The sequence below is a fragment of the Rhododendron vialii genome, chromosome 4a (genome assembly GCF_030253575.1).
Source record: "Rhododendron vialii isolate Sample 1 chromosome 4a, ASM3025357v1".
NCBI lineage: Eukaryota > Viridiplantae > Streptophyta > Magnoliopsida > Ericales > Ericaceae > Rhododendron > Rhododendron vialii.
The window spans coordinates 9793232-9819859 of record NC_080560.1 but is presented as its reverse complement, the minus strand read 5'-3'; the positions used below and the strand labels follow the sequence as shown (position 1 = coordinate 9819859).

The following is a 26628-nucleotide window of genomic DNA, read 5'->3' as shown; positions in this document are numbered from 1 at the left end:
AATTGATTACGATTTTATCAAGACGCGGCCGCAAGGTAACAAGTCATGGGCGCAATGTTTGGCCTTTTTGAACCATGTGGCCGCGAGGTAGGATAGGACTTCTGGGTCAGAAGTTGGGTTTTTAAGTTGGGCCTATTGGATTTTCTTGTGTTGGAGTGGGCTCAGCCATCCTCTCCCTTCTCCCTCGACTTCATACCCACAGTGCGCACCCAACCCCAACCCAAAATTTCAAATTCACATTCTCTCCCTCATTTCCTTACCCAATACCCCATCCATACACAATGAGTGGCAGTTCTAGTTACACCAACAAATTATTCCCAGCACAATGGAGATGAAAGATGCAAATGTGGACGGGAGGCAAAAATATAGTATATTCTATTCCACTTAGTTAAGTAAGAGACAAAAATCAAATTTTAAAGCCCTAACATCGTACTTTTTCAATTAAATAAATATTAAAGAATGAAACAAATAACTTGAATCGATATGCATGTCATAAAATGTATGGATATATATACGTAAATGTCGATCACAATCGAAGCTTTGGGGGTTTGAACAATGGAAAAGCTGTACAGTTTCGAGGGCAAAGGTTTTGAGCGATGATGAATTTCACGGAACAAGGCTTCCTAATTCGCCATGAATTTCAAGTTCAAATGTCCAAATCTTAGACAAAGGGCAAAAAGGTCAATTTCATGACATCATGAGCAATTGATTTGAACCCCAATTACATGGCGGAGAATGAAAAGATAAATTAAGAACCATTCCACTTAATTTTTAGCACTTTTTCTTCTTATTTAATTTTTTTTGCATTTGTTAATTTTGCACCAAATTTGTATAAATTATTAATTTGTCTCGATGAGACGAATTGAAAATGTATTTTTTTTTGAAAAAAAGTTAATTTTTTTTAAATTGGTTATTTTTTAAAATATTTGCATAAAAGTAAATAATTCTTACTTTTCCGATTTTTTTACTTAAGACGAATCAATAATTTATAAAAAATTTGATGCAAAACTAATAAATACAAAAAAATTTAAATAAGTGCAATACGGGACTGCGCAGCACATACGCTCGGTCCCTAATTTTAAAGTTAAGAGGAACACCACCGGTAAACTCAAAAAAAAAAAAAAAAAAACATGGCGCAATGAAAGCCACCGCGTACTAGCGTGGAGTGGTTCTGCACCCAACGAAAGCTGTTCGAAGCCTTCACTTTGCCTTCCACGGCGTAGGCTTTGTACGTCGCGACTCGCTTCTTTCTCTTGAATCTCAAGATCGCCTGCACGCCACGTTGATAGTGCAATACGTCGATGATGGCATTGGGGCGGTTGCGATTGCCCTAGATGATGTGCGTGGTGGCTCAGGGATACGGTAAACCGGGCTATGATTCCTTGCCCATTTTCGTCGCAAATTGCCCAAGAAATGTACAGAAACGATTGATCCAAGGTATCCTTACCCATCTTTTACCTGGGTTTTGGAGGAAATTTTTCCATGTTAAAACACTTTTAACTTCAAAAAATTAGGGCCCAGTGAGTGAGACTGCAACAAACGAGAAGTTAGCATTTGATCTAGCTCGTCTGAGACCTAGCTTTTTGCTTCAATTATTCTTGTCTATTGCCTTCAGCTTTCTTCAAATTAGCTTCTGCTATTTCAAGAGTTTGCCGAGCATCTTGTGGATCAATGCCGCAACTCTCGGCGTCATTTACTGAAACAGTGATCTCATTATTGCCTGTTCTAGCAAAACCGCTCATTGGAGCGTTAAGGCGTATTCTCAAGATACCTATATCTTCAGATGTGGCCGTAATAATGGACAGGAGTACTTTGATTTGTGCATGTTCACATTATGAACTACACCTCTTCTTTACCGAATGGTTTCAGTTTTTCTATGCGAATTGAGGAAATGCGACAGATTATCGGGAAACTGACTAAATTTGGCAACTCATTGCATTGTGGATTTTATTTTTGTTTTGTTGACTATCAGATTTTTCTAAGTGTGCTTTGCCAATTGTTTCTAGAATATCATGTTCCCAAGTGAAAAGGTTGTTACCACTTGTTAGGTTGAGATTTTTGGATCTGAAGATGGAAGTGGGAAGGCAGGTTTTCTCCGTTGATCTGCTGGAGAGATATGCAGCAAAGGGTCGTGGAGTTATTACGTGCATGGCTGCCGGAAACGATGTTATCTTATTAGGAACCAGTAAAGGGTGGATCATTAGGCATGATTTTGGAGTTGGAGATTCTTATGGTATGCTTCTGTACATGTTTACTTTGCATGGTTCTTTCCTATTAATATTCCTTCTATTTTCAAGTGTATAATAATATATCATTATTACCATGCGGTGGGTATTAGCTTGAGTTGAGAGAGGGAAGATTCTTTTAATCCTTCATTAAGCTTCCACAGCATTATAATGATACCAGGTTATACAAATGAAAGTAAATGTAAACCCCGTTACCCAGAACGACTGAATTAACCTTCCCGTAAAGTAAAGTGACTATATAACTACTTTTACAATGAACGCATAGTCCACAGGGGAGGGTGTTAAGGCATTTTTACGAGATTTGGCGTACACACACCATGTAAAAGATGGAGAATATAATTGTATATGGATTGAACATCATGCACATTGCACGCAGTTGTCATATTATATAGTAGACATCCAATTTTCCCACATGACTCTTACATTAACATTCAACCACGACTAATTAAGCCAGAAATTGATCATATATGTCTTCTCTTATGTAGAACTACTGTTATCCTAACTAACCAAAATCTCGGAAGATAGAAACTGAGTGCTGAAGTCATGGACTCACCTTAATTCATTCGCAGGGATACTTGTAAATCTGATGGTGATTTATGTGGTGTGGCAATGCCCTGTATATCATTCACATATCCTGTTCTGTGAGTCTTATTGCAAAACATATTATTTGGTTGGGTTTTCCCGAATTTTACCGTTTTACATGTTGGAATGGCCATAATCACCATTAGGTCCGCTACACTCCTGCAAGTTAGGATCTAGACCTTGGGCTACTTGACTAACATTTCATCTTAGAGAGAGGATATGTTTTTATACATATTCTACTTTATGCAGCTTGAACACAGTTGTTTCTGGACCAGACATCCATTTGCCCACATAATCTATTCTTAGGTTAACATTCAACCCCAACATATTTAGCTGGAAATTGAGTATCATGTCTTCTCTTAAGTACAACTAGCGCAATTCTGACTAACCAAAATCTTTGTTGATAGAATGGATAAAGCTGAACTTATGGACTCACTGTGATTCAATGATCTGGTATAACTTCCGTAAAGGAACTCTATGTACCATTGTTTCATTCCAGTTGCTAGAGTAAAACAATTGCTGATTTCTGTGACAGCAACTATGCTCTATATTTGTTTTACTCATTCTGCTCTGTCACCACTGTTGTAGCAATAGAAACATACCATTTGGTTGTTTTCCAAAGATTTTATCATTACTACATGTCGGAATGGCCATAATCACCGCTAGCTCTCCTACAACTGTTGGGATCTTGACCTTGGGCTGCATCCAACACTTAACTAATATGTTTTTGATTGTTTTATGCAGATATTGATCTCTCTGTGGGTCGACCCGGTGAGCAATCCATACACAGAGTTTTTGTTGACCCTGGGGGAAGCCACTGTATTGCTACCGTCGTTGGTACTGGAGGTGCAGATACATTTTATACACATGCTAAGTGGACTAAGCCCCGCGTTTTAAGCAAACTGAAAGGTCTTGTTGTGAATACTGTTGCCTGGAATAGACAGCATATAACAGAAGGCATGTCCTTGGGTTCTCATTCATGCCTCCTTATGCATTAACCAACATTTTAGTTTTATGTTTGGATATCAATTTATTCTTATTTTGTATCTGTTGTCTTTACAGCTTTTACTAGGGAAGTTATTCTTGGCACAGAAAATGGCCAACTCCATGAAATTGTTGTCGAGGAGAAGGATAAGAAAGAGAAGCACATTAATCTTCTGTATGAACTAAAGGAACTTCCAGAAGCATTCACCAGTTTGCAGGTCCATCCCAACCATCTCACCTCTTCTGGTCCTTTGCTTCTCTTTTCTGAGTCAGGGCTGTGTTTCTATCTGTTGCTCGTTGCTTCCTCTTACTAGTGGAAACTAGCTCATCTTTTTGCATTTTTTGTCATCGAATCATGACTTCATACATGTTGGTTGGCCCAAAGCCATTCAATTCTGTCTCGTTATCCTCTGTTTTTAGTGGATAGAATGCATATAGTTCTGAGAGTAGTTTAAACCTTATTTTGTTAAGAACTCGATGTTCTTCATATGTGGACTCTTCTGGTTGATGAAATTGATCATGTGAAACGAAACAGTTAAAGACAGAAAAATCATGTGTGTGAATTATCATTGGATTAGTGGGAATGATTGATGAGAAAATAACCTTCACTTACCATTTTTCCCTTTCTGACTGTAGCTAGAGTCCTTAATAGAGTTTATCAAAAGGATGCTGAATTATTGGGATTTGCCTATTATGTTTTCCCCCCTTCTTATCGTTTGTTTTCTGCAGATGGAGACAGCTAGCACAGGCAATAGAACTAGATACTATGTGATGGCTGTCACTCCTACGCGACTTTATTCTTTCACCGGCATTGGATCGCTGGATGTGAGTTTACCTAAATCCTTAACTTCTTTAGGCGCTTTTCAAATCTATAATACTTGAATTCTCACTGGGGCCTTTCATATCTGTAATCAATATATGCTCTGGGACCTTGTGGTTCAATTGATTGCTGAAGGTCAGGATGTTGGCCTTAAGTGGTCCCTGTCTTGATGGCTCACGGTGATTTGATCTTATATCTCGTGAATGTCTTGGGTAATCATTTTCTGTAAGGTTGATGAGGTGCAGTTTTAATTCCTCCTTTTCTGAGCTGGTGTTGAGAGTAGAAATTGGTCCTTATAAATTCCTCCTTTTTGACCTAGACGCAAGTTTTTCGTCGTTCTCTTGTAGCTGGTATATTTCCTTATTAAGGTCTGTCCTTTCTGTATCTCTTGCTGTATATGCTGTTTTATGGCCTTACTTGAATGCCAGATACGTGTTCTTATTGAGCCAAATATATGTTCTTTCATGCGACTTTCTGAAGTTCGTTTTTTTTTTTCTTTTAAAAACTGTAGTTTAGACATCACATTTATGCCTTCTTGGCAACCTTCTGACTTCTATAATTTCTTTTCATTTTTGGCCACGTGTTAGTTCTTGGGGATCTTTAGCATTTCTTTCTTGATTTTCTGGTTTAAGGAGTCTTCAACCTTAAGAGAGTGAAATCAAGTTTATAGGAACTTGCTTGTTATGGTAAGAATTAAAAATAATGGAAAGCTATTAAGACTTTAGAAACATTGTAGATGTTTAATTGCGTGACCTCATCTTATTGAAAATCTTAATTATTAATCGTCTTCAAAATGGGGCCCCCTTCAACAATGGAGCACCTCAACCCCATGTGAGGCCAAAGCCTGGAAATCAAAATGAGGCCTTTTTCTTGCTGAGGGCTTAAAGGAACTGTCTGTTTTGAAAGCAAAGCAAGCAACAGAAATGGAGCAAATATATAATGGAGATATGGTAAATCAAGGGGTGAGAAGACCCGGTGCATTTGGACCATAAAGAGAGGAAGACTAGAGATCTATTTATTTCGCTCTTTGATTGGTTGAGGAAAAGAATGAGAGTTTTATTTGTAGCTGTGGTAGATTACTAAACAGTGGGGAATCAACTTTTCTTTCTGCCTTTGTCTTTTTTATTATTATTTTTTGATAAGTCTGCCTTTGTCTTTTTTACTTATGTATTGTAATCAACCGTGATGTGGCTTGGTTCAAAATTAAATCTTTTACAAATAGCATGCCTAACCCATGAGCACAACTTTTTCATAAAAGGGTGCTTTCTTTCAAAATTGAACTAGAGCCCGTGCAGGAGGATTGTGTTGTTTTTTCATTTCTTGCAACTGCATCAGTGGATGTTGAACACTGTTTGCAATCAGTCTCTAAATTCTAACCTTATGTCCCCCTTCCTTACACATGCTGTTACAATAAGAGTCCTAAGTCTGTGGAGCTAATCTGCAATCGACACCTCTAGGCCAGGATGTGCTTGTCTTGGTTCTTCTCTTCCAACCTATTGTCTCAAATACTAAAGTGAACTCAATTTCTGTAATACATAACGCCAAGGTTGAGCTTTGTTGTTCATTTGATAGAAGAAATAGAAGGTTTCCTCTGAGATTCTTAATGCTATAGCAAGGCAGACCTATCTATTCTCTTTGAATTTGGTACATTCACATCCAAGCATCCACTTTTCGATCTATCAGGTCTGTAATGGAGTTATCAATGTGCTGCTTTAAAGATCCATACATTTGCAGCAGGTCGCCTATTTAATTCCCTGTATTCATGGTTTTCTGAGATAATTATTTACTTATAAAAAAAAAAAGGTTTTCTGAGATGCGTCTTTCCCTGCAATTTTCTTTGTCTCATATTATGGTATGTATTCAAATTATAGCTCTTTCTTGTCAACAAAACTTGGTTTTTTTTTTTTTTTGTGTGAAATTGTATGCTTACTGATGTATTGTATTTTCAGACTATTTTTGCTAGTTATGTGGATAGCCCAGTGCGATTTATGGAACTACCGGGCGAAATACCGAACAGGCAAGTGGTTTTATAGATTTGAATCTTAAGAGTCGATTACTTAGGGACTCAAAGATCATAAATTGCAGATGCTTGTCATGAGCTCATTCAACATATTTGTGGTTTAAACATCACTGGAACCAACTAAATTATTAGTTAATGGCAGGAGTGCCTAGATAATAAGTAAAACCTTATACATGTTGAGAACTCAAAATTAATTTTTTTGCTAATAACTCAAAATTAATTTTGTTCTCGTCCTTATTTTGAGCATCGTGAGAAGAGACCTATTTCATGCTTGTCATGGATAAAATTATCATACTGTTGGAAACTTAAGGAATGAAGATTTATGACACATTGGATCTTCTTGAAAAGGAGAACATATGTTTTCAAGAAAGACATGTCAATTCAGGAGCCACAACTACTACTGATATATTCAAAAGTTTAAAATAAATTATGATTTAGCACATAGGGTGGTAATATTTTCTCATAACCATATTCTTGTGTTTTGACAATGAAGTCCATTTTGCTTGTCGTGCAGTGAATTGCATTTCTTCATCAAGCAAAGACGAGCAGTACATTTTGCATGGCTTTCTGGAGCAGGTATCTATCACGGTGGCCTATATTTTGGAGCACTACATAGGTAGAAGATGACTCCCATCACTTTTGCTTTCTTATGTGAACTGCAAAAATCAGCTACTACTTCTGTGGCAATTTTTTACTGAAAATCTGTATCTCATGTCCTTGGTATTGTAGGGTATTGGATTTTTATGTCACCAAAATGTCAAAATAGTTCTTTTATGAAGTGTTTTTCTCATCGAATCTTTTTGGAAACCTTATTTGTAGTTCAACTGAGGGTGATGTTAATTTTGTGGAGAACAAGGGTCTTTTGGACTATTCGAAATTAGCTGAAGGTGCTGAAGCTGTTAAACCCAATTCTCTGGCTGTATCTGAATTTCATTTTCTGCTTCTTCTTGGGAACAAGGTTAAGGTGCGTCTAGCTGCAGATACATCATTATAAGATGTTTACAAATCTACTTGGCAATTTTATGAATCTGAATAGGCATTGTTTGCTGGTAATAAAGTCTTAGGCTGATGGTCAGAATGCCTTATAATATTCACTTGTCAGCAATGTATGTCTGTTGGGAATTGACTTCAAGACATCTTCAGTTTGCCTTTTTAGTAGTAATGAAATAGGACTCTAGAAATATATCATTACACTTTTCCCCTGCTCATTGACATTGGAACTTTTGCGCTTTACAGGTTGTCAATAGAATCAGTGAGCAGATCATTGAGGAACTTCAGTTTGATCAAACACCGGAATCAATGTCAAGGGGTATTCTTGGATTATGCAGTGATGCCTCTGCTGGATTATTCTATGCGTATGACCAGTACTCCATCTTTCAGGTTCGTATGGTTGGATGGTTTTACTGTTTCGGGTTCTACCCCAGTGCACTACATGCTGTCAATGTCCTCCGCCCCTCTCATTCAAGTTAAGAAAGAATTTTTTTGGACATGACAATGAATGATGTTTATCTTCTTGCTTAATAAATCAGTGGTTAATTACAGTTTATCTCCCCCCACCCCCAACCCACCATGGTTTTCGCAACCAATTGATGTTGTATGCAGAAACTTGTGTGGTGCCCTTATGTTCTCCTCTAACTTTCCACACTGTACCACCATCATGACAGCTCATCATTCTCTCTCTCTCTCTCTCTCTCTCTCTCTCTCTCTCTCTCTTTATACTCACACGCACAAACATGTATATATAAACTAGTCCGTGCACTTTCTCTTACTTTCTCTATCTAAATTGGACCTACCTATGCTCTTTCTCGCTCTCTCTAAAACAATATCCACTTATGCTGCTTCACAAATATTTAGGGGGAAAATGTGGAAATAGTCATTTTGAGTATTGATTTGAAGGTAAAACATTTACCCAGTCACCTGCCGTTGGAACTATGTTTTTGGGTTTGTTATGGACTAGACAAAACAGGGATGGGTACTATAACTCTAGATAGCCCCTAGTCTCTTGAAGCTGTCATTGTTTTCTCCAACTAGAGAGACAATATCAATCTAGATATCTCTTAATCTCTTGAGGCTGTCATTGTTTTCTACAATTAGAGAGACAATGTCATTTTTTAATCTCATTTACGATCTGTAACAAATCTAAACCACAAGGGGTTGTGTGCTCACTTTTCAACTCTTTGGGGTCATTTGATTTTGGCAATACAACAAAGGGGTGAAGGGTAGTAACGTATGACAAACAGTGTCTTTCCAGCATAGATCGATAGGAGCATCCATTCCTTATGCAAATACATCCCAATATACTGAATTTGGGATTGTAAACCAGGTGTCTGTAAACGACGAAGGCCGGGATATGTGGAAGGTATATTTGGACTTGAAAGATTATGCTGCGGCTTTGGCAAATTGTCGAGATCCATTACAGAGAGATCAAGTATATCTAGCACAGGTCATGGCTTATTGACTTAGTTGGTTAGTTAATATTACCCGTTGCAGTTCATAAAAGATATTTCTGATGCAGGCTGAAGCTGCATTTTCCGCCAAGGATTTCCTCAGAGCAGCATCTTTCTACGCAAAGGTGAATTACCATTTTGCTTGGATTTATGGGCATAGTTGACGTTGAGTCTTAGTTATTCAGTCTAGTGTTGTTAAAGTGGAAGATGCACCGAGCTGTGGGCTTCATGAAGTGACGCATGTGCTCTATAGATTACATAGTTTGAGTATGGGAAATTTATTGTGCTTTTCATGTGTTATGTACAAGCCAATTGTAACGACCCGCGCCAGCTGACCTGGTTACCTTTAGTCTAACCACATGGCTCAAAAGGTTAACCTCGGGTTGTACAGCAGATCATCGCTACTCATTATATACCAATTCCATTTCCAATTCATACCTGATGTGGGATGTTACAATCTCCCCATCTTGGCTGCAACGTCCCCGTTGCACCACATGGTCCAACAACTCCCACTCACCAAGCGATGTGAGACTGTGAGACAAGTACCCGCTTAAGTATGTCAAGGTCCTCAAGCTCGTCTCATGTGGGACCCGCCCAAGCACGACAAACACCTCAAGCTCCTCACTTGTAAATGAAAAATAAAGCAATCAAATATCGAAATGAATCTGGTGGATGTGGAAGTAATTAAGCAAATTAGGCCCTTGCACAACATCGATGTAGGCTTCAAATTGCTATTTAACCATTGTTACCATCCAAAAAGGTTTGGGAAAAAATTTATAAGTAAGCTGAAATATAAAAGCTAAGACTTCTATTAGTAATTTGTTGATTAGGGATGATGCTCTTTGTTAATTTGGGGGCTTTGATAATATTTGCCGACACCTAATTCTTAATAGGCTTACTCAGATTGAAGGGTTGATTTCATATGTTTAACAAAACGGGCACAACTACGAAGGAGTATGCCTCCTCTCTAGGCTACACTTCACTAAAGTCGCCTGGCCTTAGGAGTGGGAGGTGCCTCAAGGGCCCCTTTGTGCAGTGAGAGCACCTTTGGTAAAACTGAGTCCTTAAAAGTGTTTAAATGTCCTATAGTCAAAAGGATAATTGAAATAATCATAACAATATTCATCTGAGCTGGGGTCATGTCATGCTTTTGCGTTTATTTTAGAGATAGCTTTATTGAAATAAAATATTCGATTTGTGTGTAAGACTGCTTCAGTGGTGTATATATCAAGCTGTACTTTACTTTGCTTCTATGTAACAATGTTTATAATTACTATGGTCACCTGGTTTGGTTGCCATCTTAAGGAAGTGTGTGTGTGTGTGTGTGTGTGGGGGGTGGGGTGGGGGGGAGGGGGGGCTTGAGATGGGAAGAGTGAATTTTTTTGAAGTTTAGAATCCGTTAAAGGCTTTTCTAATTGCATGCAATTCTTTGAGAAGTTTAATTCCCCGTGGAACACAATTAGCAACTGGTCACACCTATCTGAAAGTAAATATCTGATTGGAATTAGATTGTTTGCGTAATGGAGGAGACTAGTTTTTAACTCAAGTCAATGCATTCTGCAGATTAATCACATATTATCATTCGAGGAGGTCACTTTGAAGTTTATTAGCGTAAACGAACCGGTGAGTATAATATCCTTTTTCAGTCTTCTAAATAGGTATTTGAAGGTTCATACAAACAATCATCATTTATTGTTTCTGTGATACTATATTCCTATCTGCGATGTTATTGGTGCATTTTGCTTTTGTGATTGGAACACTGGTCTTTGTTTGGATAGAGCTCTGTTTAATAATGTGCTTTTAGCTTTCTTTGCATAAATCTTGTATACGTGGGGGGTTCGCCCTTCTAGGTGCCTTCTTTACTATATATATATATATATATATTTTTGTGAAGATGTACTATAGATATACTTCTTTACTACTATAAAACATATGGTTGCTGTTTTATATCTTCGAGAGTAATTGCTTCTCAAATGCATACTTGGTGAATTATCTTCTAGACTTAGATTATGCTCACTGTAAGTATCTTTTGATAATGGTGGACGAGTTATAGTTTTTTTTAACTAGAAGTAAACATACAAAAGACTTGGATTTTACTATTTTAGTAATTATACAGTTGACATAATGCTAATCTGTATCAATACAAAAGACTTGGTTTTTCTGTTCTCCTTCTAAGTTTGATCTACGTTTTTTCTGCCCCTTCCATTCTTGTTTGAGGCATCGTATGAGTAGCTGTAGTATCATGTTTATGGCAATGTTGTGTACGTTTAGCTTTTTGGTAGGTGTCTGCCTTATTGTTGACCATTTTTGGTTTTTTTTTTTTTTTTTAATGGTATTTTGGTTTACATCGGCTGTAACGTGAGTCTCTGCCTTCAGGCATGCCGTGGATTGAAAATCACTCCAAAAATAAACATTCTGAATTTAGATGTTTGTTGTTCGTCATTTCATCAATCCATAATCATGGGTGTTAGTGAATTGCCTGTTGCAAAAAACCTGGCGTGTGTCAAAGTCTATACTTTTTAGCTTTTACCTGGTAGATCCATTTTTGGCAAACATGCCTTAATATGGCAAAGGAGGCTACATGTGGATGGTCAATTATTTCAAGCTTACCTGAAGTTCAGGTCAATAGCGTTGTGGTTTAAGAGAGTTTTTCGTGGTATTATATAAAGGCATCAACAACAACAACAACAGGATTGTAATGATTTTGTCGTATGTATTTTGCAAACTTGAGCTCATTTGGTTTGTGGTTCATGAATTATACAGGATGCTTTGAGGACTTTCTTATTGCGGAAGCTCGATAACCTGGCAAAAGATGATAAATGCCAAATTACTATGATTTCCACTTGGGCAACTGAATTATATCTTGACAAGGTTCTGCTTCTGTATTTCTTTTAACTTGTGGATGGGAAAACTAGGGTGTTGACCTTCTTGTTTGGTTTAAATTTAGATGTCTTTTACTGCATGATTGACATGATTTGTGTGTGCCACCTCTTGCACTTTGTCCACTTGTTAGTCTGAAAGATGAGTCAGTTCGAACCCCATTCTCCTATCCTTTTCTCCTTTAATTTTTCTTTGCAAATCATTTAGCATTTTGTTGGTACCATCTGGCAAGGCAACTTGCTTGTTTTGCATTTCCTTTTTCTATATATTGACAAACTTACAGATACTAGTTAAGTACTTGGCGCTGCAATATTGAATGAAAAGTGTGAAGAGAACTTCACATCAGCTTGGATTGGAGTGGGTTATATGACTTATGTTTACATGTGTTTTTTTTCCGTAATGACTTATGTTTACATGTTGGACCTCTCTAGCTAACAACTTTAGCTTTTGGGGACATGTTTTCTTAATGGTATTAGGAAAAAGGTTGATAGAAAACAAAGGAGTCTTCATGCGACTAACCTGTAAAAAGAGCCAGAACTTGGGGTGGTGGGTTGGATGTTAGAATATCCCGCATCAATTGAGATTGGGTATGAGACTTGATATTGTTTCTGACTTTGTCCTTTCTTCAGTTGACGTACTGACCATTGACCTTTGGGCTGAGAATTTTGACCACTCTGGTTGGGTTTATGATGCTACTTAGTACTTTCTAACAGTAACTACTTAATATCTGGTGTTTTGAGGAAAACAAAAACATATGTTTTTTTATGCCAGTGCCTTTAATCTGATGTACCTACTCACTTTAATGATCTTTTTTCCCCCTTATTTTTTTGTCTTGGACCCGCCACCCAGTAGATATTGTTGGATCAACATGTAGCTGTATGGCACACCGAGGGCACCTTTTCGTAGATTTTGCATCATCTGTTTAATGATGACAGGGATGTAGAACTTGTTCTATAGATGTTGCATTTGTAGTGTCTTCTAGCTATGCTTTTGGGGGGTTTCCTTTGGACTATCTTTGAAAGAGCTAGTTTGGGGGGTCTGCATTCACTTTTTGTCCACTATTACCAAACTGGTTACAGCTCCTGTTTACTTGGTTGCTTTTCCTACTACTTCCGGTGATTAATAATGCTACATCTTTGATAGTTTGGTACCTCGTAGCCGAAACTTTTCACTCAAGCCAAGATTGATTATCCGCACTTAGATGATCCTTATACCGTATTGCAGCCAATTTGTTTTGCTTCTGTGCAAGTCTTTTGAATTTTACTCCTCGTTTTTCAACAACTAATGTATTGATTACCAAAACCTGTGATAAAATATATGGACACTTTGGCATGAAAGGGTTATATGTTTGACTCGGTGCACCAAGAGAGTAATGCTATGGTAGTAACTTTACCTTTTTTGGCTATGTAACAACTAACAAGGAGGTCAACATGGATTTTGCTGCCAAAGGTACTTATAGTAATCGTGAACAAAGGCTTATGCAGCATGTGATTCCTACACTTGGTTGATATATCTTGAATTGTTCTACGGGTAGTGGAAAATACTGGGCCTTATTCAAATTGAAGTTTTAACTAGTTTCATATGCTTTAGACTTCTTCTCATGGGTGTAAACCATGTAATAAGTTGTAATGATTATGTTAATAGTTCTTGGACCTTTTTCGTTATCAAATGGGTTGTCTTGTGTGCACTAGTTTCACTTCTATTGGAGTGTTTCTAACATGTGAACTGTATGCTGCATGATAATTGGCCATCTCAAGATAATTTTGGTCTTTGATTTGTAGATCAATCGACTTCTCCTCGAAGATGACACTGCTTTAGAGAATCGTAGTTCGGAGTACCACTCAATCATTATGGAGTTCCGTGCTTTCCTCGGTGACTGCAAGGACGTGTTAGATGAGGCGACCACAATGAAACTCTTAGAAAGGTAAATTTTATGTTGTAATACTAATCTATTTTGTGCATATAATGTCCAAGGTTACGAGAATACCTAATCTACTCCTTCCAGACACCCATTATACTGTCATGCTTTTGTAACGCTTAGTGCAAGATCATTCAATTTTGTCGTCGAACCTATGGATATTGGTATAACCACTTTCTTTATGGTTCTTTTCCTGGTTGACTATTTTGTTTAATTCTATCCGTCTTTTGTTACTGTTATATGAAGAGCTTTATCTAGATGGATGAGTTGTCAGTTCTAGTGGAAATTTTTAAAATTCGTGGAAGACTCTCGTTACTCCTTGTCAATGTACAGATCCCCCCTTGACGGTAAAATTAAGCACTAAACTCGCATGATTTGTAGAACATAATCGACCATCACAATTTTTTCCAAATTAACAGAAGGTGTAACTCACCTTTTTTGAGATTAAGTTTTTTTTGTGAGGAACTAAACCCTTCTGCTTCTAAAAATCCCAAAATGCCATTGTCCTCTTCAGCCCCACTCCCCCACATGTAACCCCTCCCTTCCCCACCTCCCTCACTTCCCACCCTTTGTTGCTCCTCTCTTCATGGCCAACCCCACTATATCTAACGCTCTAACGCTTAGTAGCAGGATCCTTATAAAATGGGTGCGATCCCAAGACGGGAGCTCGAATCGGCGCTCCCAAGATGGGAGCTTGCTCCCAACTAACATGGGAGCTTATTGGGCAGTTAAGGCAACTATTCTCTTACTCTTAAGGGAGTTATGCCATTGTGGAAATAAAAATATGAAAATCTTATCACTCCAGAAGTTTTGCAAATTGAAAATATCTAACTTCCTATAAGTACCCTTTAAAATTGTGAAAATTCTCGTAAAGTAATCACTTTTCCTTCAATGGTTAAGTATTTAAAGATACTTTATATACGTATTTATATGAAACCTATATACGCTTCTTAGGCGCTCCCAACCTTAGGAGCTTCTAAGTGCCTCCGCTCCCCCGCACCTGCTCCCACTTCGTGCTACTAAGGTCAACACCCTAGTTTTCTATATATGCTTAATTATATATCTAACGCATGGATATATAATCAAGCATTATGTCACACTTCTTGTCTCCACCATCTTAACCGCTGTTTCTGAGACTTGTTGTATGCCTATATTATTGCAAATTTTAATTGCAGGACACCAGTGCTTTCTGCTAAATTGGGCCGATTGTTTCTTGAATATTCTTATGTCGCTGTAATGCCAAATGTTTCATCTTATTTCAGAATAGTTTTTGTCCAAATTATTTGCAGTTATGGACGAGTAGATGAGTTGGTATATTTTGCCAGTCTGAAGCAGCAGTATGAGATTGTGGTTCATCATTATATCCAGGTGCTTTGCGTTTCCACTCTCTTTTTTTTGTGGAGTACTTCGGTTATGTGTTAATAGTTTTTAAGTTTTCTGCGAATTTTGTTGAAGTCTTGGTATTTGTTTGTTTCATTGTAAATAGAATAAACATATTGGAATTCAGTTCAGTTTTATGTGAAGTTCCCAGGATCACCATTGGCACATGGGCTGCATTGCAAATCATTGGCTGAGAAATTGATAGTTTGTACTGAGGATTTGCTCTTTTATATTCTGTATGCTCCATAACCCGATACCTTAGTTGATATGTTGTCGAAACACCTTTTCCAATATTTGTAGGTCCTTGAGTCCTTCTGATTCCTGATTTGCATTTGTCTATTCCTGTCACCTGTAGTTTTTAAGTTTGCTCTACTATATTTCTATGACGCTCATTCTATGACCGGTTTGTTGATATGTCAAATTTACTCCATAATAGTTTATTGTTGAAAATGCATTTTGACTTGTGTCGGATATTTTGGTCAATGAAATACATGGTCTGCCTGGTGTCTCTGCATCAGTACTTTCTGTTGGTGTTGCTACTAGAATTGAGAAACTATATGATCTGTCTTCGGCATCTCAACTGAATGAAACTTTGTCCACACTATTAATGTGGTTATGTGGATGCTGTTTTTCCATTCTAGGATGGCTTTATCATGCTCATTTTTATGAGTGAGTTTTATTAAGGGGATTGGAAATAAGGTTTATACTGACACAGAGAACCTTTGTTAATTTAATTTTTTTGCCAAAACAAAAATATTAGAGATTGGATATAACCCAATAGTGTTTCTACAATTTATGTTTACTAACATCACCAAATTGCCCTTATCTTCTCTTATTAATTTGAGCTTAGCTTTTATTACTTGTCCAACAAAAATTGACTTGTGCTTTTTCGGTACTGAGCTTAGCAAGGAGAAGCGAAGAAAGCATTGGAAGTTCTTCGAAAGCCTGATGTGCCCTTAGATCTTCAGGTAAGGGCTAATTGTCAGGTCTGGAGTCAAGGTTGGACAAATTCCTTTTGGTTCTTATTCCAAGCATAAGCACGACAGTTGCCAGAGCCTCGCTATTCTATTGTAGTTAATGCCAATAAACTATGATCGCCTTGCAGTACAAGTTTGCCCCAGACCTCATCATGCTTGATGCATATGAAACTGTTGAGTCATGGATGACAACTAAAAACCTGAACCCAAGGAAGTTAATTCCTGCAATGATGCGTTATTCAAGCGAGCCTCATGCGAGGTACGTACACTTTACTTTGGTTTTCCTGCAGACAGTATGTTACTCAGATTACTCTTTATCTCTTATACATAGGCAACCCCTAGAGGTTGGCGTAGTAGTAGTCATCTTTATCTCTTATACGTAGACAACCCCTAGGGGTTGGCGTAGTAGTAGTCACCTGGCAACCAGGGGTCTCAGGAAGTCTTTGGTCTGGTGTACAACTCTCACTCGCGTGCTATCAATTCTTGTAATAAAACAAAAAACTTATACATCAAACTAAAGCTTTGTGTTTTGGCATTACTGTACTGTAGAAATCTAAGGAAATTTGTTTAAGGTGGATATGATCCTGATTCCTGAATAATACCGTACTTGTTTGTTTCATAGTTGAAGTCTACAAGCAGTTGCACATACTCTGTTGTCTGGCTGTCACTGGCGCTGAAAGTCTGAAGCCATTGGGACTGTTAATCTGCTGTTGTGATGTAGGTTTAACGGCTGGCCATTTGAAAAAACCAAAATTGTATTGATTTTATTTCCCTACAGTACAGTTCCAGTATAGGATTTTATTTGTCTAGGGGTGATAAACAAGGCAAACAGTTGATTGTTCAAGCTTGGTTAGCTTAGCTTGTTTATGATAGGAGCCAATCTCAATTGAGTTTTAATCGAAGTATACAAGCCGATTTTGAGTAGCTTGAAATTTATGTGAACATTACCCGAACGAGCCCAGTAGTAGCTTGTTCGAGAAGATTAGCAAGCTTCAAAAAGTGTTCTAGCTTGGTTTGTGTATCGAACCGATCTTGAACAAGCTTTTAACAAACAAACTCGAATTCAATTTTGAGTAGTGTAGTTTATTTATTAGCCCTATGTTGTCCCCCAGCATGAAGAGGACCTAAACTAGTATCAGCAATTTATTATCCAATGGAGTAAAGACCATTTGGTGATTTGAGAGAGAAAAAATTGGCAATCTGTGGTCTGATACAAAATTATGTAGGCACCGCCTACTCCGTTAATTTACCTTTTTCCGTGTTCCTTTCATTCTTTATATATGTGTATGACTGTTGAATGGTCAGAAGAGAGTGAAGTGGTGACATAAGTGATAGTAAGACCCCACTATGAATGTTCATGGAAAGCTACATCTCTATCGGGCAGGACTTATGATTGCCAGAGACCTACTGCTAATGAGTAGTAGGATCTTTATATCTTGAGTTTCCTTTTTATATACTGGATTATATTTGTTTAGAGTCATGTTGACCCGGTGTCTTGTTGCGATTTTCCATAATGCAGGAATGAAACCCATGAAGTAATAAAATATCTAGAGTTTTGCGTTCATCGTTTGCAAAATGAGGATCCCGGAGTTCACAACTTGTTGCTCTCTCTCTATGCGAAGCAGGTTAAGTTTCTTCCTAAAAATTCTTCACAATGTTTCTGCAACTTGTCATATTTGCCTAGTATCAATGTATCATATACCGGACTTTAATACTGCTTTTTAAGATTATTACTTCCATGGAGATGTGATTGCTTGATTGAATAACTATATCTACCTAAACTCATTAGAAAACACTTTACTTTGCGATGGTAGATGTTAGCATACTTTTGTGTTCCTAATATCAATGGAATCTGATTCAGGAAAGCAGCTGGCTTTTAAACGTATTTGAATCAACTAAAGATTGTGTATGAAGACCTAATAGCTTGATCAAGAACATATGGATGAGTGATCATTACAGCCCAAGTGAGCACAACTTGCAGACAAAATTCCTTGCTTCAACAGTCATAAATAGGACTCTTGTCTACCAATTTCCTACCATGAAAAATCATGGCATTGCATGGTTTTAATGCTAATTTTAAAAGTGTTACTTTGACATCATTGCTTCTTGAGCTCAAATGGACTGCATCTATGGATGCTTGATAAGTAACATAATCTGGACAACTGCTTGCATGTATTGTATATGCAGATTTGCAGTTTCAATATGGCATACTTCTAATTTTGAGAGAATGGGGTGTGATCCTGCTATTTCACCTTTCTAGCCACTTCTTGTTGGCAAAATCATTTCCAACTACTTGTTGTATCGACATGTTCTTTTGATAGCTGCAGGCTGTAGGAGATTTGAAAACTTGTGATCTCTAGTTATTATTTTACAACCGCTAGACTTTGATCTATCAAACCACTTTAGATGTATTTTTCTCTTTCCAAGATCTCTACCTGCTATGAAAATGAGAGACCCTAGAGAGAATTGCATTTTTTTTCTTCATAATACCAAATGATGAATGCTTAATATGCATTTGACCATCTGACATAGTTTTCTTTCATATATGATTAGGAGGATGATAGTGCTCTTCTTCGTTTCCTACAATGCAAGTTTGGCAAAGGACGACCTAATGGCCCTGAATTCTTCTATGATCCCAAATACACACTCCGTCTTTGTCTCAAGGAAAAGAGGATGCGGGCTTGCGTTCATATATACAGCATGATGTCTATGCATGAAGAAGCAGTTGCTCTTGCCCTGCAGGTGACAATAGTGTGCGACTGAGATGGTTGTGTGATTGTGTTCATTGGTTGTTTGATTTCCCATTTGTCTCTTTTTCATTTTCCCCTTTCAGCATTAATGTCGTTAGTCGTGCTTTACTTTCTTTAGGGCAGTAACTGTTTTCTAATGGCTTAGGAAAAAAAGATCCACTCTGAAACTCGCTATGCGTAATTTTTTTTTTTTTTGATAGGCAGCTCTGGTATGTTATTCATCAGCATACTCTGAGATGGTGTGCCAAAGGACAATTTTATTATATTTTTGTTGCATTTGGGGTTATTTGATTGTACCGTTAATCATATAAAATGTGTATCAGTAACAGTAATTAAGCTCATTTGTTAATTGTTTGTCATATCGCTTAAAATTTCAGGTGCCTGTTAAAAAGTAGGCTTAAAGTTGAGAAAGTTTAAAATGCAGAGCTCTTAATTCTTGAAGCTTTTGGTATTATGGATGGCCCTCTGGAATGATCAACTGAATTCGTAGTTTTGCTTCGAGTCTCTTTGTATTCCAACAAGCAACCAACTAGATCAAGCCTTAAAAGTTAAAAGTGCCTTTGTATCCTGATTAATTGGTGAAATCTTTTTGTTTCCTGGTGGTTCTTAAAAGTGCCTTATCAGGTACATCTAGCAACTGATTATGTTCTTTTTCTGGTGCAAAGCGACTGATTATGTTCACAATGCTCTCAAGGTTTCATAAATTTAAATTGGAAAAGGCTGAATGAGCTCCGGGTTTTACAACAAATTTGTGCCTTGTCTTTCAGCTTGATTGAAATTTGTTGGTTGAAAAAGGTTTATCAGATGAGTTGTCATCTGTGCAATGGGGGTCTAACAAACTTGTGCTTCTTTAAACTTCATAAATTCCATTGTCTGAGGGTCGAGACATGCTGTTAAAATAAGAAAAGGAAACTGAACTTATTCATGCAGACCTCAAATGATTATACAATTATCAACTAGTGGTTATTGTTTTCTTGCTGGAAACATATAGACATGCTGCATCCTAGAGTTCACATTCGCAAAATCATTTTCTGTGCAAACATTGATGGTTACATGCCGGAGACTCGACACTTGGGTAACGTGTAAGAGATGCAGGACATTCACCCAACATCACATATAGCTATTCAATTTGCCATGTAACTATCCCATTGTCCACAGATGCTCTTTGACATGTTATAGCACCATTTTGCCACATAAAATAAATAATTGTATCAGGAAATTTGAATATTCGGTTGCACCTGTTTCCTTTGCCGTGAGAATTAGATGAATCCAACACTGGACACATACCCTCACTCAAGGCCCGCTACTGACTCCGTTTTAAAGAGACTAACCATTTCAGATGTAATGTGTTATTTTTACATTAACTCCTTTTGGTTTGCTAGGTTGATCCAGAACTTGCGAAGGCTGAAGCTGACAAGGTTGAAGATGACGAAGACTTAAGGAAGAAGCTCTGGCTTATGGTTGCCAAGCATGTTGTTGAGCAAGAAAAGGGAACTAAAAGGGAAAACATTCGGAAGGCCATAGCATTTCTCAAGGAGACTGACGGGCTGCTAAAGATTGAGGATATTTTGCCGTTCTTTCCAGACTTTGCCCTGATTGATGACTTCAAGGTTACACCTTTTGACCTTATTTTTTTCACTTATGTATGGACTAAAGTTTTGTTTAATTGAAGGGGAATGATACTTGGGAATGTATGTTAGATTTCCTTTTGTAAAGGTTTAGTGTTAAATTACTTTGACTTATTTGTTTATAATTGATTTTTGATATTGCTTGAATTTTTTTGTCACTGTTTGAGAATGCAACTACATAAGCAGACTAACTTCAAAACAAGCGGTTCTGAAGTGACTGCTGAAGTTGAAGGAACATTTCCTGATGTTGTTGAGATACAGGATTTGTTTAGTAGTTGAAGTATTAGTTTGTTGTGCTTCTAGTGTTGTAGTAGATATCTAGTTATTCCATAGGCTTCTGTTTCCTTAATAATGATGCTTAGTGCCTTTTTACTTTCAATTACAAGTTTTTTTCTCATAAATATACCAGGGTGGTGGTTTGATATGTCTGCCTAATTACGTATTTGTGGTGCAAACTGTTTTCACGTGCTTCCTGAGGAGGATTGTTTCATATGTTTGCAGGAAGCAATTTGCTCATCTTTGGAGGATTACAACAAGCAAATTGAACAATTGAAAGAGGAGATGAATGATGCAACACATGGTGCAGATAACATTAGAAATGATATTAGTGCACTTGCTCAAAGATATGCGGTCATTGATCCTGATGAGGACTGTGGGGTATGTGTGCCTCATGTTATTTCCCATAGATGTTTTTGGTAATATATTATTGTTTATTGTAGATTAGCAAATTTAATCTCAAGCTACACGTGCCCTTGCTTCATGGACATGTTTGTTGCTCCTTCCTTATTTCAAATAGTTCAAATTATGGCTAGAGTGCTTTAATAGTTTTATGTTGGGGCAAATGGGAAATTTCCTATTGCAATTTTTGGCTTTTTAACTAATCCACTCTGTTCTTTTTTTTTTTTTCCCAGACTCCTATCATCATGATCTAGTCGAGTTTAATCTTTTGCTGACTTTTTTTTTGAACAGCATCTTTTGCTGACTTATTGCCCTTGTCTTGAATCTGTTTCACTTGTGAGTTTCAGGTTTGCCAAAAGAAGATCCTAACTGCGGGTTGGGACCATCGGATGGCTAGGGGCTATACATCAGTAGGTGTAATGGCACCTTTCTATGTGTTTCCCTGTGGACATGCCTTTCATGCACAATGCTTGATTGCACATGTCACAAGGTGTACCCACCGAGCTCAGGTAAGCTCTAGAATTGTTCAATGTATAACTCATTATATTTGTGCAGTAGATTGGGAAATGATCCTTTATCTCATTACGTAATTTCATGTAAACTTATATATTAATAATGGTGGTTCTGGCAATTTCCATTAATAATTCTCAAAATAAAGTGTTTACACAGTAACCATCTGTGTATCCTCAATAATATTTTTCCTAAGTGCTTATTAAATTTTTGTTTCTATTTCTCATATATGGACTTGAAAGATGATTTCACACGTAGTTGCTGTTGCCAGCATGGACATACACTGAAACTTGGTGGTGGTTCATGATTATAATTTATTGGATTATACCAGATCATCATTGACCACCTACAATTATTTGGTTTGGATATGGCATCAAACGGAAAGGATCTCATTTTGTTATTCCCTCTTGCCAGCAAACAGTTCTATCAAAAATTGACAGTTAGGATTATTCCTGATTATAACTTTTCTTTGCTATAAGATGGGACTTTCTACTCCTGCTAATAGATTGGCACATTCTTTGTTGTTACTGCACGGTCTTGAAGCACAATGATATTTTACTCATGCCAATTAGAGTTTGTTGCACATAGGACCTGTAACTTGTAAGTTCTGTCCCGAATGCGGAAATAAACTTCCATGTGGGAATGCATGAAGGATTTAGCAGATAATCATATACCAAACTATCAATGCACATCAGAAAAAGTGCTCCAGCTTCATTTCCAAGCTGAATTGACCTATAAAGGTCTAACATGCATGGCTTGTACTATAAATTAGATTCATTGAGCTGGCTGTTGGTTAATTCCTGTGCAAATATTGAAGCTGTGCTTCAATCCAAGTTCAGCTTCAGAAACAAAATCCCTTTTACTTAATTTTTATTTTCTTTGCTGTTGAAATGGATGTTGCAGGCGGAATATATACTGGATCTGCAGAAACAACTTACTTTAACGGGAGGTGAATCCAGTAAGGAGTCAAATGGTGCCTTGACCGAGGAGGATTCTATAACTAGCATGACCCCAACGGATAAGGTTTGTCTTGTGCTGTTTTTCATATGCCCTTAAGCAACCTCATGACAAAAGATTGAAAATGACCGCCCAACGGCAAATATTACTTTCAACATGAATTTTTTGCTAAATCTTTTGAGACAGGTAAATTTAAGTGCAGATAGCAAAAAAAGTGAATGGAACGTTCCTTTATGTCATGTCCCATTTTTGTTGATATCATTTCCGGTGCTTCCTTTTTCAAACCATTGCTTTTCTTTGTTTGGTCATTTGTTTACCACGGCTGTGGTTCTTCTGTTGCCTTTTCTGTTGCTGTTGTTATCTACTGCTGCAGTCTTTAATGCTTTCGAGCCTATTCCTTCAAATAATTTGGTTATTATGTTGGAGTGATGATGTTCTCATTGTCTTAGTAAATTAAAATGATGGATTTGTGCTTAAAATGCCTTTGGAAATGAGAAAGCATGATTTCATTTAGTTTTTTCTGGTGCCAATTACCCTATGATGTGTTCATTTCCTGTTTTAGCTTCTCACTACATTAGTTGGACATACTAGTAACTACTAATCTGAATGTACAGATACGATCGCAGTTGGACGATGCCATAGCTAGCGAATGTCCATTTTGCGGTGACTTGATGATTCGAGAGATCTCCTTGCCTTTTATCCTCCCGGAGGAAGAACACGAGGCTGCCTCTTGGGAGATAAAGCCGCACACCTTCGGAACCCAGAAGAGCCTTTCTTTAGTTCTATGATGATTGAAGTTTCATGTGTAAGCAGATATCTGTTCACACTTCACCCCCACAGGCAATGTTTCTTTCGAACGACCCTTTTCATTGTTGTTTAGAATTTTTCCCTTTGTCCTTAATTATTCGTGATGATATAGTTCCCGAAGTGATGAGTGACTGAACTCGTGTTCTATAATAGGTTTTGTGTAATTTGAGAGGCAATTTCTTAATAGAGAGCTTGCAAATTGTTATTCGGAGAGAGAACAAAATCTGTGAGTCGGCATCCATACGTTTCTGCAACACTTCACTTACTGTAGTCTCTCTCTCTCTCTCCCTCTCTGAGACATGCGGGCGCACTTTGGCGGGCTTACAACTTAGACTTCGAGCGACTTACCGGGTACTGTTTCTTTGTGCCAAAGTGTACAAAACAGCTTGTGGGTTACCAACTAAAGGGCCAAAAAGGGTGGTTTCCCAACAGTTGTTCAGTCCCTTTCATTTGACTGCCAATTCATCTCAAAAAAAGAACTCTACCCATAGTCACACGATCAGCATACATGAGCGAGAGAACGAGAGTGTAAACCGCTTTTCAGCATACCAAATCATTAAAATTGGCGAGCGTAGAAAGGTTATGCGACCTAGCTCTATAACTCTATCCAAATCGAAGCAAAATACTGTTAATTCTTCCGGAATTAGGCGACCCGCCCGGAGAATTATGGGATCCTTGAGAATTCCATAACTAACGTTTCACCTGTGTCCTCGGGGATATATTGCCGAGTTGTCCCACATTCTGCCATTGCCCAAATAGGGTATGCCTTTTGGTTCCTCATAATCATGAAAAACCAGACACCGTTAAATTATGTCTTTCATGATATTTTGATGACTGTCTTGAAGATTGTCTTATCCAAAAATGATGGCATTCCAATTCCATTTAGTGAAATCAATGAGTTCCCAGAGTCACCAAAACCAACCCTGCAAAACTTGTTTCCTCTCCCTTCTCTTGCAAATCTCCATCTCTTTACTACCATCCATCTACAATTAGCACTCGATCTTCTTCTCAACCAATCGGATGAGATATGTTTTTCAGGGCGTTCAGAGCTAAGTAACATAATGTACGTGTATGATTGAGCGAAGTTGGACGGAAAGGCCATGGTAATAGTTATCAGGTCAGAGAGCTCTGCCTGCGAACGTGAAAGCGTCAGTTGAAAGTATATATTTCACACTAGTTATCCATAGATTGAGATTTTACATAAACTTTCCGAGCTTCATTTGCGAACGTGAAAGCGTCAGTTGAAAGTATATATTTCACACTAGTTATCCATAGATTGAGATTTTACATAAACTTTCCGAGCTTCATTAAGTTCACATCCCGATACACAACACAATTTACACTCGAGGACTGGGAAAAAAAAAACCTAGTTATTACACGACTGACCATCCCATCCCCAAGATTCACCATCACACCGAGTTGACCTCCAAAACTCCTCCTCGATCACCACCCCTCCCCGAGTCAACCCACTCCTCCCAACCTTGACCTCCCGCCGCGGTCAACGACCTCGAATCTCTTCTCCTGCGACCAACCGGCTCATCATCATCAGCTGGGGGCCCAGCAGTTCAAGTACATCACTTGCCGTATCGTCTCGTCCGCCTGCTTCCTTCTGTCCTCTCCGTGGCCACCACTCCCAGCCGCCAGGTCCGACCCGGCGGATAAGGGGCGGAGGTCAGCCGGGTCGGAGGAGAAGCGTTTCTTGCCGTGGTGGTGGATGGATTTGAGGCCGGTCTTGAGCTTGTGGCCTTGGTCGGAGTGGCCGTTCACGACGGCCACACTCGCCGCCATCCAAACCCTGTTCAGGTAACTCATAGTAATATATAGTATTGTGTGTTCTTCACAAGTAGTAAAATTGTTATAGCAGTACGATGATGAGAGAGAGAGACTTTAGGATTAGTGTTTTTTTTAGTTTATTGCTTTTGGGTTTCCTGAGTTTCTTGTGATTTGAATGATAGGAGTAAGGGGTATATATATAGAGTCTAGAGAGAGAGAGAGAGAGAGAGAGAGAGAGAGGAAATTGGGGAAGAAGAAGAGGTGGTGGGTTTTGAGGAAACGAGAGAGCATTTGTTTTTTTTCCTGAATTATTGTTTGGACTTATTCATGGTTTACAAAAGTAGGAGTATGAGAATAATCATTACTATCTCGTGACAACATGATCATCTGTATCTCTTATGATTATTACACGTTTATGCTTCTTGGTGATGAATTAATCAATTAAGTATCCACCTCACCCCACGCTTACGAAACGGACTGTGGAAATGATTGTAAATATTAGTTTAAGATGTGCACGAGCTGACTCGAGACATTCCACATTACAAAAACAAAAACTAATCACGTATCGGTTAAGAAAATAATGATCCCAAAATTATAATTGTTGATGTTAAGATTTTGTATACTACTTATAGTTTGGTACTATAAAAACGATATTGACACATTAGCATATTACTCTATCGTTCTCTCTTTTTTGGTATTTTAACTTAGGATGATGTACAGTGTACTACTCGATCTGAAATCGGCAAGATAGTATCCTACAAGATATATATGGCACGTTGGGCCGGGTTGAAGGCGAGTTAGATTATAGGGAGATTTACTTTAATGAAGGGTAAAATGATAATTTTCATATGATATTATCCTTAGAGATAAATAAAAATTGAATTCATCTTTAGTGAAAATTAAGTTTTGGTTTTCTAGACATACAGGTAATTTTCTGGAGATATTTTACGTGTACTCGAATTGATCCGTAAAAAGTTGTCTCACCCATCAAACCCAACCCTCTCATCATTTTAAACGAATGATTTCCGGCGCGCCATTGGTGCTGGATGCTGATTAAGTCACGTTCCGCTAAGATTTTTATTTTTTAATTACTTATTTTTTCGTTTTACGAGATAGGTCATTCTATCACATTACGTCACCTTTAATTCAAAAGGTAAATACTTTTTTGAAAAATTTATAATACTTATTTCCCTTAACAGAACAAGGCCTAACTCGATGCTTCATGTTCCATTAAACAAATGGCCTTGTTCAAATGGGTTAGGTAATATTTG

At 37.8% G+C, this 26628-nt stretch overlaps 2 protein-coding genes and 1 long non-coding RNA gene across 3 annotated transcripts; 1 reads left to right on the top strand and 2 right to left on the bottom strand.

Annotated features, from left to right (window-relative positions):
• Positions 1 to 661: 661 nt before the first annotated feature.
• Positions 662 to 23810, top strand: LOC131321938 (vacuolar sorting protein 18). Its single transcript, XM_058352985.1, has 24 exons — positions 662 to 680; positions 2049 to 2233; positions 3573 to 3785; positions 3891 to 4030; positions 4542 to 4637; positions 6582 to 6649; positions 7167 to 7268; positions 7472 to 7616; positions 7889 to 8032; positions 8976 to 9095; positions 9168 to 9224; positions 10663 to 10722; positions 11863 to 11970; positions 13761 to 13903; positions 15187 to 15265; positions 16183 to 16245; positions 16383 to 16513; positions 17774 to 17879; positions 18808 to 18996; positions 20387 to 20614; positions 21134 to 21289; positions 21658 to 21819; positions 22724 to 22843; positions 23392 to 23810. Exons 2-24 carry the CDS (start codon positions 2071 to 2073, stop codon positions 23563 to 23565), a joined length of 2967 nt encoding a protein of 988 aa, XP_058208968.1. The 5' UTR covers positions 662 to 680; positions 2049 to 2070; the 3' UTR covers positions 23566 to 23810.
• Positions 19103 to 19665, bottom strand: LOC131321940 (uncharacterized). Its single transcript, XR_009198665.1, has 2 exons — positions 19524 to 19665; positions 19103 to 19469 (listed from the first exon to the last, which is right to left on the bottom strand). It is a non-coding gene; the product is annotated as an uncharacterized LOC131321940 (long non-coding RNA).
• A 1014-nt stretch (positions 23811 to 24824) lies between the features above and the next one.
• Positions 24825 to 25548, bottom strand: LOC131321939 (uncharacterized). The gene has a single exon (XM_058352986.1). It carries the CDS (start codon positions 25394 to 25396, stop codon positions 25130 to 25132), a length of 267 nt encoding a protein of 88 aa, XP_058208969.1. The 5' UTR covers positions 25397 to 25548; the 3' UTR covers positions 24825 to 25129.
• Positions 25549 to 26628: the final 1080 nt, after the last annotated feature.

Bases quoted from the DNA above. Each gene is read 5' to 3' on its own strand.
- LOC131321939 (XM_058352986.1), bottom strand. From the start codon at position 25,396: ATGAGTTACCTGAACAGGGTTTGGATGGCGGCGAGTGTGGCCGTCGTG.
- LOC131321938 (XM_058352985.1), top strand. From the start codon at position 2,071: ATGGAAGTGGGAAGGCAGGTTTTCTCCGTTGATCTGCTGGAGAGATAT. The intron at 7,617-7,888 runs GTGCGTCTAGCT...TGCGCTTTACAG, and splicing joins TTCTTGGGAACAAGGTTAAG to GTTGTCAATAGAATCAGTGA. The intron at 15,266-16,182 runs GTGCTTTGCGTT...TACTGAGCTTAG, and splicing joins TGGTTCATCATTATATCCAG to CAAGGAGAAGCGAAGAAAGC.